At 45.3% G+C, this 12668-nt stretch overlaps 1 protein-coding gene across 17 annotated transcripts in view; it reads left to right on the top strand.

The window, feature by feature from the left end:
* CACNA1A (calcium voltage-gated channel subunit alpha1 A) overlaps positions 1-12668 on the top strand; it is a 2932691-nt gene that overhangs the window by 2661678 nt on the left and 258345 nt on the right. For 15 of the 17 annotated variants that reach the window (XM_069604327.1, XM_069604317.1, XM_069604315.1 and 12 more), the window contains one exon: positions 2042-2077. The exons of the other annotated variants lie outside the window; for them this stretch is intronic. In XM_069604327.1, the coding sequence (XP_069460428.1) occupies positions 2042-2077 (36 nt within the window). The remainder of the gene's footprint in view (positions 1-2041; positions 2078-12668) is intronic. 17 annotated transcript variants of the gene reach the window in all.

Below are 12668 nucleotides of genomic sequence, written 5' to 3'. Positions count from 1 at the left end.
CCTTTGTTGTGCCCCACTGTCGCAGATCTAGAGATTTTGTTATCTGTAGCCAGATTCAGTTTAAATGTTGGTAACAGTAAAAGGTTACTTGGCAGCTCTTTTTACTTTTTAGAGAATGACAGCACAGGGCTCCTACATTGCAGTGCTGGTAGTTCTGCACTTTCTCAATCATATCTAAGGGTGGGTCTTTGGGACCATATGCATTCTTATCCTTTACATCTATCACTTAAGGTTGCCTTTCTGGTAGGCCTTCCTGTTGAATTCTTGAAATTCCTCAAGAAGAAAGTCACTCTGTGAGTAAACCCATTGTATGTGGCAAAGTAAGTCTCGCAATTCCATCTCCAGCAGAAAATGAATTTGCCATCCAAGACAGAGGAGAATTTTCACCAATTGCACAATAGAAGTGCACTCACTTTTATTTGAGATCCAATGAAGCAGCACATTTTTGTGCTTTCCACAGAGAGGGAGAGCAATAACCAAAGAGACAATTTCCAGTTGGTTTGTTGTTTGCATCAATAGCTGCTATGAGCTGGCACATAGGAAGGTCCCTGAAGGGTTGTGTGTGCACTTGACAAGGGGTCAAGCGACTACTTCAGCTCTTCAGACAGGAATTCTATTGCTGAACCTCTGTCAAGCTGCTCCTTGATCTTCCCCGCACCCTCTCACTAAGCACTATCACCTGGATTCCTTGGCTGATAATGTCAAAATGGTAAGGTTGATATAACCTTAAGGTTGATTGTGTGTGTGTGTGTGTGTGGTGGCTGTTGAAAACTATCATGAGAGGACTACATTCGGAGGGTGTTTCAATAGATGAGAAATCAGTTGGCTCAATATACTCGCATCTATCAGAAAGAGCATTACCAAAGGTAAGTAATTGGTTCATAATGATGTTTTAGGTACTCAGCCCATTCTTCTCCCGCCCAACCATCTTCTCGGTCATAAGCCAGTGTCGTTACACTGCTTCTTGGTGTTAGAACCTGGGAACTGGTGATCAGGTTGCTGGGTCCAGTTAAATAGGTGAGTGGGGTACCCAGGCCTTCGATGGTAGATTGAATGGCTGGGATTCCGATGTTCTAAGTTCTGTATTAGGTGCTGTCGTTCAGCTTTCTGGCCTGGCCTGCTAAAGAGCAGGGTTACCAAGAAGTTGTGAATGCAGGAGCACTACTGACTAAGAGTACCTGAATCATCATGAAGGTAATTGTTCATGTTGTAGAAACCTACCATACAATGAAGGACTGCTCTACCATTTCTTTGTGGAGTATCATCCATCATAACTGTTAAAGAAGTGTGTCATTTCTAGAGCTGGTGAAGAGGTGTTATTTGCCATTAAAGGAGACCGGAGTTTGCTATGCTTTGATTGGACCTATCTGTTATATCATGTCTGAAAGATATGAGATTACTTGAGGAGAAGAAATGTGTCCCATTGTGAAACACAGCGGCTCTTTCCACTGCCCATGTGTTGCCTACCGAAGTGATCCCAGAAAGACTGGATACAGGTTTCCTATCCCTATCCCACCGCTGTCCATCCAGGTTGCCTCTCATCTGGATAAACCTGTTTTTGGTACCCGGACCAATTTTCTCTTCTTACTCCAATTAATACAGTGGCCTCTCATCAGGGTAAACTTGAGCCTGAGTCCTGCCCCATTGCCCAATATTCTCAGCTCTCCCCTGTCCATGCTGGTTAATATTAGGTAAGGGATTTTGCTTTTTTATGTACCCATCCTACCCAATCCACACAGCAGTCCCCTCTCTGTTGTGTTATTTTGTGTTTGTATATATGCTTTCTGTATTTTTGGTTTGTTTCAAATGGTCTCAATATTGTGATGTGTGATTAATTTTGTTCCTTTTTTATTATTGGCTGTTAACTTAAATATTTTCTGTTCTTTTTCCTGTCACTCCATGTTTCCTGCCTCTCCCTCCTGGCATTCCTTCCCACCTGCCTCCCTGTTTTCTTTGTTCTCCTTCATTCCTTGTCTCTTGTTCTCCTCCTTTTTGCTTTATATTTACACTTTGTGTGCTCCGTCTTGTATGGCTGTGGCAGAGGAGGAACGTGCGGCCTCGTGGGAATTATCTCAGTGTATGTACCACATCTTGGTCTCTCGCTTTACTTCACACACACACCTTGTTTTGAATTCTTTTTCCTCACACTTTACTTTGTGCTCTGTATCACTTACACAATACATTCTGCTCTGTATCTCTCACATGTTACTTTCTGGTCTGAATCCCTCACTTGTTACTTTGTACTCTCTCACACATTACTTTGTGCTGTTTACCTTACATGTTACTTGTGCTTAGTGCCTGTCACACAGTACTTTGTGCTCTGTATACCTCACGTTTTACCTTTAGCTCTGTATACCTCACATATTACTTTAGTAACTGCATCCCCCACACTTTCATTTCTTCTCTGTGTATCTCCTGTATCCCTCACCATGTTACTTACTGGTTTGTATACCTTACATGGCGCTTTTGGTCTCTGTCAATTACATGCTAACTTTTGCTCTCTATTCCTCACGTGTTCATTTTCCTCTCTGTTCCTCATGATTCCTTAAACTCCCTATTCCTCAGACATTCATTTGCGCTCTCCGTTCTTCACAATATAGTACAGTCTGTGCATCACACATAACTTATTGCATTCTGTCCCTCACGTGTTTCTCTGTGCCTCACTCGTAACCTTGTCCTTTGTGTCACTCACAGGTTCCTCTTTGCCTCACACAGGACCTTGTGCTTGCTTGCTCTCATGTTCCTCTCTGCTCTCTGTCTTACATGTGCTCTTTGTCCCTCACGTATCTAATCCCTTCCACAAGTTACTTTGCACTCTCTGTCCTTCATGTTACTTTGTCATCTGTGCTTCACATGTTACCTTCTTTTCTCTCCCTCACATGTTACTTTGTGGTCTGTTCCACACAAATTACTTTGTTCCTTTATATTCATTTATGCTTCCTGTCCCTCACGTGTTACTTTATCCTCTGTCCCTCGCTCATTACTATGTGCTCTCGGACTCTCACACGTTACTTTGTGCTCTCTGTTCCTCACAATTTACTGTGTGATCTCTGTCCCTTACATGTTGTGTTGTGCTTCATTCCTCACACATTATGCAGCTCTCTGTTCCTGGTTTGTTACTTTCTGCTCTCTTTTTTTCACAAGTTACCTTGTGCCCCGTACCTCCTATTTTACCTTTTATTGTCTTGTCATGTACTATTGCTTTGTTGTCCCTGTTCCTCACATATTGCTTTGTGCTTTATTGTCTTCACATATTGATGTTTGTTCTATATTCTAAAATAAAAACACTACTTTTTGTTGTCTGCTGGTAATACATTACCTTTCTTCCCGGGTCATCACATATTGATTTGTGTTCTCTGTTCCTCACACATTGGTTTCTGCTTTTGGTTCCTCACATGATATTTTATGCTCTCTGTTCCTCACACTTTATTTTGTGATCTTTCTTGACAAATCAGTATTAGCTGTCTTTTCCTCAAATAATCTGTCATGCCTTCAGTTCCTCATACTTTGAACTAGACACTGTCTTGACATTATCCTTTATCCTCTTGATCTTTCGCATGTTACCTTGATCTCTTCCCATCACACATTTATCTATTGTTTTATGTATCCATACATTTGCCTGAGCTCTCTTCCCTTTTCTGTAGCATTCTTTGTTCTTTAGTTTATGGCCTCTGTTCCTTTGTCTTTTCTTATCTGAGTATTTCTTTCTCTTCTCCCTCGAACATTTGTTTGTATACTGCGTCTCGCACATTCCTTTTGTACTTCCTATTCCTCAAACATTCCTTTCCAATCTCTTATTCACCTGTTACATTGTTTTTATATCCTCTGTTCTTTAGTTTGTTAACTCTTTTCCTCTGTTTTTTCTTATATGCATGTTACATTCTCTTCTCCCTTGCTCATTCCTTTTGTTTATTCCTCATGTGTTTCTTTTCACTTACTTTCACTCGCACATTATTTCAGGTTATTTGTTTTTCATGTGCTTTTGGACTCTCCTTATAATTGATTGCGTCCTCCCACATATCATATTCCTGTTCCTAGATACTTACTAGCTAGAAACGCATAGCTCTGTAAAAATATTCAACAGAAGGGGCAAGGTATGCTTCTGCGCCATACCTTTTCGACGGTCCACTACTTGGCTCAGAAGTGACTGTATCCAATATACATGAGGCACGCACCACGCCCTGTGAATTCAGTTCCTTTTTTCGACACGCTCAACATGCTTCAGCAGGAATGCTCCACTCATGCCTAGTTTTTTCATATTCCCCATCATTCCACTTTTGGCTAAAATATTAGGGTTCAAGAGTTGCTATGACTGTACGTTCAAAATGTCCATCTCCAACCTACTCAACATCTGTGTATGGATTTTTGGGTGGCGACCACGATGTCACAGTCTATGATTCCTGTCATGCCATGAACCCCAAGGCCTGAAATGAACACACAGCGAAGGTGTCCCGCTTTCACTTTCTGTCAAAATCACAGACTACCCCCTCCAGAAGTCACTCCTTGGAAGAGAATAAGGTGACAATCCAATGAACACCTGCGCATGACCCTTGGATGAAGGTCCTGTAACTGAGCATAACATGCCACTAAATCTGCCAATTGCAGACCCCTTTGCCTCTTTGTGGCAACATCCCTGCTCCATTCCCCTGGTCAACTCTATCTTTACAGAGAAGTACAGGCCGGCAAGAGGAGATCCATCTTTCCTGGCTTCTCACCCTCCTCCGGAAGGGCTTGTTGTGCAGGCAGCCACAATCACCACCAGACCTGCGGCATCCACTTCAAATCTGCCTCTGAACAGAGAGGGTAAAAGGTTGGAAGCAATGGCCAAAAAGGTCTATTCTTCTGGCAGCATGGCGTTAAAAGCCTGAGGATTTGCGAAATACTCATTTGGTCTATGGAATTTTATGGAGCAGGCAACACAGTACATCCCTGAGGGTGAAATGTGGGATGGGTTTAAACGGCTGGTGCACGATGGGAAGGAGGTAGCCACGCAGTTGTTGCAGACAGGCCTGGATGTGGCCGACTGCGTTGGCCATTCAGTGGGGTCGGTGGTAGTATTGAGAAGGCAAGCCTATCTCAAAACTTCTGGTTTCTCCCCGAACGTCCAGAATAGGCTACTGGACATGCCGTTCGAGGGAGAGTTTCTCTTCGGCCAGAAGGCTGATGACTCTCTGGAAAAGTCTAAAATAGCCGCAAAAATTGCGGGGCTTTGCTGCTCAACCGGCCAACCCTGCCTTCAGCTGTGCCTCTATGGGAAAAGGCTACAGGCGCTATGTGCCTTACGGCAAGAAAGCGCAGCTCCCACAGTCCAGGCAGAGGCAGAGGCATTTCTCGGAATCGCGGAAGGGGCAGAGGGGCTTCTAGAGGCCAGCAAACAGCAGCAGCAGCGGCGGGGGTGGCACCACCCTCTAAGCCGCTTGGATTTACCCTCCCACAACTTGCTGGTTGGCAGAACATTGGCCCCAGTGGTAGGACAATACCTCTGATGCCTGGGCCCTGCAGCCCATTCGGGGGGGTTATTGTCTGCCCTTCTTAAGAAAACCAACAGACAGAACGCCACCGCCTCCAATCCAACCAGGCAGGAGCTCCAGGAAGAACTGCAAGCCCTGTTGTCAAAGTGTGCCATGGAAGAGGTACCTCCTGATAAGAGAGGGTCAGGTTGTCATTCCCAGTATTTCTTGCTGCCAAAGAAAGGAGGCGGTCTCTGTCCCATTCTGGACCTTAGGGCCTTGAACAGGTTTGAGGAAGGACAAATGTAGGATGGTGACGTTGAGAGAAATTCTTCCCACTCACGAGGTACAGGAGATGAAGGTGACTTGCTGTATCTTGCTACAGATTTACAGGATAGAAGTGGTCTGGTCACCTCACCAGAACTGCATATGCTCCCTGCTCTGGAAAATCCTTAGGCAGCTTTTCAGCATCTGATAGCCAAGGTGGTTGCTACATTGCGGTTATCTGCCCCCTCTCTGCCCAAGCTGCAGTATGAGCTAACGGATACTCTGGATGAGGGCTGGAAGAAAGAGACCCTACTGTCATTCAACCAAGCTGTAGAAGCACCAGTCCTTGACTTATGGTCCAAGCTGGTCTTCGTCCTGATGGTAGACAGTGATCTGGCCAAAAAGCACAGGCTGGCTCCTTCAGACCTGATGTTTCTGTTCACCTACGCATCACCTAAAAGCTTAGTAGTTCAGGATGCCAAGGCTAACCTGAAGACAATGCCTTTCATCTCTTTGTCCCAAGATAGAAAGAGCAAGAGACTTGATGCCTGGGGAAGAAAGGTCTTTTGGCTCAGCAAGCCTTGGCCTGAGATTAATCAACGCCTTAATAGGATTTTGGCCTATTATTTTGGAAGCAGCAGAATACATCTTTGTGGGCAACATGAGGGATGTATTTGAGGCCATAGGGAAGAATGACAAGAAACCTTCCCATAAGATCCTCCAATAGGGCCTGGACACTGCCAACTGCGTGGCCAGAGCTTTGTCCACCGGACGAGTGCTGAGGAGATTCCCTTGATTGAGAATGCCAGGTTTTACTCTGGATGTCCAGGCAATTTCTGAGCAAGCGTCTTTTTTTACAGCAACAATCTCTTTGGTACAAAGGCCAATGACTCCCTCCCATAATTCAAGGCATCTAAGGCAACTGTAAAATCTCTGAGCCTGGCAGTCCATCAGTAAAGTTGCAACCCCCATGGGCCCACAGAGGCAGAGGTCAAGCTCCTTCAGGCAAGCAGGTGCATCGCCGCCCCAACAGGGATCGGGGAAGGGATTGCCCTAGATGAGGTTTTTCGACCTATGCTGTACCCTCAGCAGCTCCCGGGACGAATCTCTATGAATTGGACTTCCACCATCCTTCCACTGTCAGAGGCAGAATCGGCAATTAAAGGATTCCTGCTGGTTCCGATACCTTGCCCTTACAGATCATTCATCAGGGATACTGTCTCACATTTGCTCGTTGTCCTCCAGCCCATCGGCCTGACTGCTGCTACTAGCTGCCGGACCACCTCCTGCTGGATGAGGTTGCTCAGTTTCTGGCAAAAAGGAACCATAGATCTGTTACCCTGTTCAGAATGATGCCAGGGCTAGTATTCAATTTATTTTCCAGTGCCAAAGAAGGACGGGGGTCTATGTTCCAATCCTGAGGCCCTTGAACCTGTATCTACGCAAAAACAAGTTTAAAAATGTCACCCTAGAGCAGATTCTTCAGACCCTAGACCAGCAGGATTGGCTGGTCTCCCTGGATCTCCAAGTTGCTTACTTCCATGTGCCAGTTCAAAGTCCTTGCGTTTGCTCTTTTTACAACTTCCGGAGTCTTCACCAAGCTGCTGACAGTTGTAGTGGCTTGTCTCAGTAGGGATGGCATCCATAGCTTTCCTTATCTAGGACACTGGCTCAACCAATCTCGCTCCCCAGACCAGGTGTCGGCCAATTTGTTTCAGATATGCAGCCTGTTGCACAGCTTGGGTTTCTCCCTGAACTTTTCAGGTTTTGCTATCCTAGTCCATCTGGTTCATCACTGTGGTCTTGGGTACTCAAATGGGTAGCGCCTCCCCATCTGAGGATCAAGTGGCGAACATCTCCAAGATGGTGAATGGCTTCCACTTGTAGGAACAAGTTGGCTCAGCTTATCTGCTCTTTCTGGGTCTTATGTCTTCGTGCATTCTTGTAGTGCCAGAGGCCCTACTATGGATGAGGTTGCTACAGTAGCTTCTCAGATGTCATTAGTCTCAGTTTCAGGGACGCACCTCAGATCTTCTTCTGGTCTCCGTGAAAGTGTCTAGAGACCTGGAATGGCGGTCCAAGAGAAACAACCTACTAAAAGGGGTGTTGTTTCGGCAACCACTGGCCAGCAGGGAGAACGTGATTCACGGATGCCTTGAGCAGACAGACTTCGGCCTCCCACGAGTGGAAGCTCTGTCAAGAAATTTTGGAGGTGTTCTCCCATTGGGGACTCCTTAGGTAGACCTCTTTGCTTTCAATGTGAACAAGAAGTGCAGTTGTATCTTCCCCACGGAATTTCCACATCAGTGAGCTCTGGGAGACACTTTGATGGCCGAGTGGGACTTAGACTGGCTCTCTGCGTTTCTGATGACCCCTGCGATTCTACTGGTTCTCAGTTGGCTAGTCCTATTCGGGTCCACGATAATCTTGACTGCTTCAGACAGAGACATAAAACATGGTACCTGGGGTTGCTGCACATGGCCATCTGCCCTCTCTGGTGCATTCCGCAGAGAGCAGACCTCCTCCCCCTATCAGAGAGGTGAATACTGCATCTGAACCTCAACAGACTGTGTTGCATGTTCCTTAGAGTCAAGAACGCTGCAACAATGACATTTAATTAAAGGCAAGTACCTTTATTCTGAGTTTTTTTGTGCATGTGTTATTTGTCTATATTTTAACATAGGAGACTGTTACATCTTCTTTCAGTTAGAGGCTTAGCTTCAGTTAGTATTACACACATATTATCTAGTTGTAACAGTATATGGCAAGGTATACATTATACAGTGACACATGTTAAAAGGATGTACCTGTATTTCTTCACTATTGTATGTGTATATGAATAGCGCAGGAGATTATATGGTTTACATTTCCAGGTTAGCTAAAAGTAAAACTAAAGGCTAAAGCGTGTGCTTTATTTATCTGCAGTTGTTGCACTCATTGCATGATTGGTTTTCGTATTTTAGGGTTCAACATATGTAAAGCGTATTACTGTATATAGGGGAGTTCTGGTAGCTTGCTGGACATTTCAGTCAGAGTCTGAGGAATTGTGTTTCGATTTTATTGGGGCACTATCCACAGTAACAGTGTCCAAATCTGGAGGAGTCTTTGGATAGCCATTGAATGATTTGTTGGGCATCTTTCTGGAAAATCTCGTATGTTATTTCTTAAATTTGCCAGAGCAGTGTTGGCACACTTTGTACTACTTCTGCTTTCTGTCGAAGAGTCCAACTCCTAAAATGGTCGAAGTAATACTGTAAAAGTAAATATTCGCCAACATCTGTCTTGGTACTTAATTACGTTATCGGGTATTTTTTATAAGACCAGGTGATTTGGACTATCGGGCCTTGGCTGTCCCTTCCTATTGGGAAGCGAAGGCCTATGGGAAACCAAGAAAGGTATCTCTCATGAGATAACCACAATTCTTGTCCTGAATAAGCAGTATAGGTTAGGCTCTTCTGATGACATCTAAAGACACCTCTCATTTTCACTGATGGAGTCTTGTGTCCCTGATTGCTGTACCTTGATTATGAAGTCTTGCCTCACTTGGTACACGCCATGAGTGGCCAGCCATGAATTAACCTGGTCCACATATAGCAATGTAATATATACGTTCTCAGAGGTGGGCACATGTTTTGCTTCAACCCTGGTGTCGAGGGTTTTACCTGCATGTGTGCACTTCTCCATTGTTGTCTCAGAAGCATTTATTATGTAAACAGTTTAGGCACGCGTCTGTACCTGCAAACTGTTCTAAGATGCATTAGGAATCTTAAATGTATTAACGTAAATTGAAGCCAACTCCTGCCGCTCTTTCATTGCCGAAGGTAATAAGCTTGACTGTAACTGTTCCAAAACAACACGCTCTATTCAATTATGCTAGCATGTCAGCTCATTACATCGTACACACACTGACCTGGTGCTATTCCTAGCAAAGATTATTTATTTATTTATTTATTTATACATTTGTTAAGCGCCTAAACCCAAGGGCATCAGGGCGCTGTTAATAATGACATCATTATTGACACTGTTTACCTTATGAATGTCTTTTTTTTAAAAAAAAAACATGTATTCTGTATCTCAAGAATGTATCTGAAAATAAAAGCCGTCACACCGCTCTTCACTGTAACAGGAGGGAAACATACGATTTCATGTGAATCCATTGCTCTCCACTAACAGAAGTGTAATTGGCTTCTATAACGAGGGCAAGACGCGCACACTCTCGGCACGCTGACACGTTCTCTGTGCTTCTGCTATTAGCTCACAGCTAATGCAATGCGGCGGGTGAAGAGTTACCTTGCCTAAGCCACAAGACACATGAATTCATGGGAAGCCACTTGCCCTGTGCTCCTTGCAACCCCTGGGCTAGACTCGAGAATGCTGACCTTTAAAGGGAAGGGAGCCCCTCGCCGCCGCTCCTCCAGCCTGCAGCTCAGCTGACAGGACAATGCTAGCACCTCTCTATGCACCACGGTTGCACATGGTCAAGAAGACGTCTCTTCACGTCTGAGGACAACAATGCTACAAGGGGATGTTTTCATTGATTTGGTTCATTAGTTAGCCTCATGGGAACTCAAGGCAGGCGCTCTCTTTCAACGCTTTCAGATCAGCACAATTGACACAACCCTTGCACCTTATAAATAAAGTGTTACCTCACGTGCATATTACACAGGGATAGCGAAGAACAAACAGAATGGCATAATACATCAGCACAATAGTTGCACATTCACATTGACAGTGATTCAAAGACGCATTGGTGTATGAAAAGAATACATTCTTATCGTACAAAATATCCCACAGTTCTCTCTTTAATGAATCATTAACAAATGAGTCTAACCACTGAAAGCAAGCGTCCCCAAACAGCACGATCCTCCCCGCAGTGAGAGACAATGAAGGACTCTCCCAAAATGGGAATAAGGCCAAGACAGAGTGCGGGTGAGCGTAAATGGGAGTTTATCAATCAGAATTGGGCATGCAAAGAACTCTGCAAACTCCGAGAGCGCTCTGTCCGACAATAGCAAAGACAGGCGTATATATTTACAAAAAACGTCATCAAAACCTACATACTATAGGGGGCACAAGTTCATTGGGATTGGGTGGCGACGACTAACTATAGGTGCTGCTGCGGCGTGGTTGGTCTTGGCTGAAGGACGTCATTGGTCACCCTCGTGGGTTGGGCTGGGCCTGGCAGGTCGGCTTGAGTTCATCGGGGCGGTGTTGGTGTGCCAATGCTACCTGTGGCAGAGATGAATGCCTTTTCTGACTTACTTGCCCTCGGCCATGCACACCGCAGTCATTCAGTCATTTACAGTGTTATTCTCTTTAGTAAATCTTCCAATAGGTTATTTTATAGGTTAATGCAACACAGGAGGAATGCACCTTGTGAGGGGTCTGGAGGTAATATATCGAGGCCTGGTTACCCGTGTCCTGTTGACCGGGGCCATAGGTCGAGGGGCTAAGCTTCGGGGCCTGGGGCGGGTGGTACAGGTCTTTCTGTCTTGTTAGAAGTGGTTATGGATGTTTCGCTGTGTGTTATCAAAGTGTTGGGTGTCCTGATTGCCCAGGGCCATAAGTCTGAGACGGTCCGGTGGGTTGTGGGGTTTACGAGTGGGCGCTTGAGTTTAGACAAAGGTTTACTGCTGTGCTGTAAATAATGCAGGTGCCTGGCCGCGGCCTTGGGTGCTGCAGTGGGGCTACAAATCTTTGAAGCGTCTCCAGTCTGGTCGGGGGAGGTGTGATAGCGCAGAGCGGGCCTCTGTTCTCATGTCTTGGCAGCCTTCGCAGGGTGGGAGGGGGATACATCGAGACCTTGTGCGCATTCACAAAGGTATCTCCCTCGTGTGTTGCTGAATGTAGGTAAAGACATCGCAAACATTTGAACACTTTCTATAATACTTATGTAAAATCACTTCAAAACATGCATTTAACCTTTGCTGGATGTATCTCGATTATACCCAGTCCAAGCACCATATTTGTACATTATATTCTAGCAGCTACAGTGTTTTAGTTACATGCATATACATTTGCAGTAAATGAGGTAGTAGTTGGATCAGTGGAGTACATTACATTGTACGTGACAGTGGTGGCACATAAGGGGCTTAGACATACACACATGATAAGTGCATTCTCGCGCATCCTTTACATGAGTTCATAGTATAGTTGCATTCGCTTTCTCGTGTACTCTAGCAGCATTAGCTTAGTTATGGCGCAAAACCATGGGAGGTAGGCTGCCCAGTGATACACGCAACAAACAGATCCCTGGAGCATTCCTTTATTATTAGCATCCACCTGCAATGGTGTGAGCTCGCCATTGCTTATATCATGGGAGCATGCTCTCTCATTTTAATACATTCTACAGGCGTTTGTAATATAGGAGATTTTGTGGAAGGAAGCATACTTTGCAAGAGGTCTTGACATTAATATACATATACATATATATAAAGACTGTCTGCCATCAGATGACCATTTTACCGTTCTTCTCATTGTTCAGGCCTGCTGGCCGGGTCATGCTGATAGTGATAGTACACTGTGGGAGGTGAACTGTTACAATGTTAGCGTATTGCGCTAGCTCATGTCCGTCTTGTTCGTGGGAACGTGCTCGCAGCGGATCTGCCAGGGTGCTGCGGCAACATGGATGTGACTCTCCAAGGGTGGGGGCCGCGCTACAGTGCGCTGAGCTCACACCATCTTTACCGGGCAAAGAATGGTTTCTGGGCCTAGCTAAATTTGTGTGGCAATCAATAAATGTGGGCACTCGATACGTGTGGGCAATGTCTCCAGTGGGTGAGCCCTCCACCACCTGGGCCCGGGTGGCACGAGGGAACGCCCAATGAGCCATAGCCCTCACCTGGGGAAGAAACGCAGGCGAGAGGGGTCTCCTGGACCAGTCCTCCCCTACATTTCCCCCCTTTCGTTACTTAAGTAACGAATTCTTTAAATCCTCTATCCTCCTACATT

This window comes from Ambystoma mexicanum, chromosome 3q (assembly GCF_040938575.1).
Source record: "Ambystoma mexicanum isolate Mex_15411 chromosome 3q, UKY_AmexF1_1, whole genome shotgun sequence".
Classification (NCBI taxonomy): Eukaryota; Metazoa; Chordata; class Amphibia; order Caudata; family Ambystomatidae; genus Ambystoma; species Ambystoma mexicanum.
Note: the sequence above shows the minus strand (reverse complement) of the source record. Positions and strands in the feature narration are given on the sequence as shown.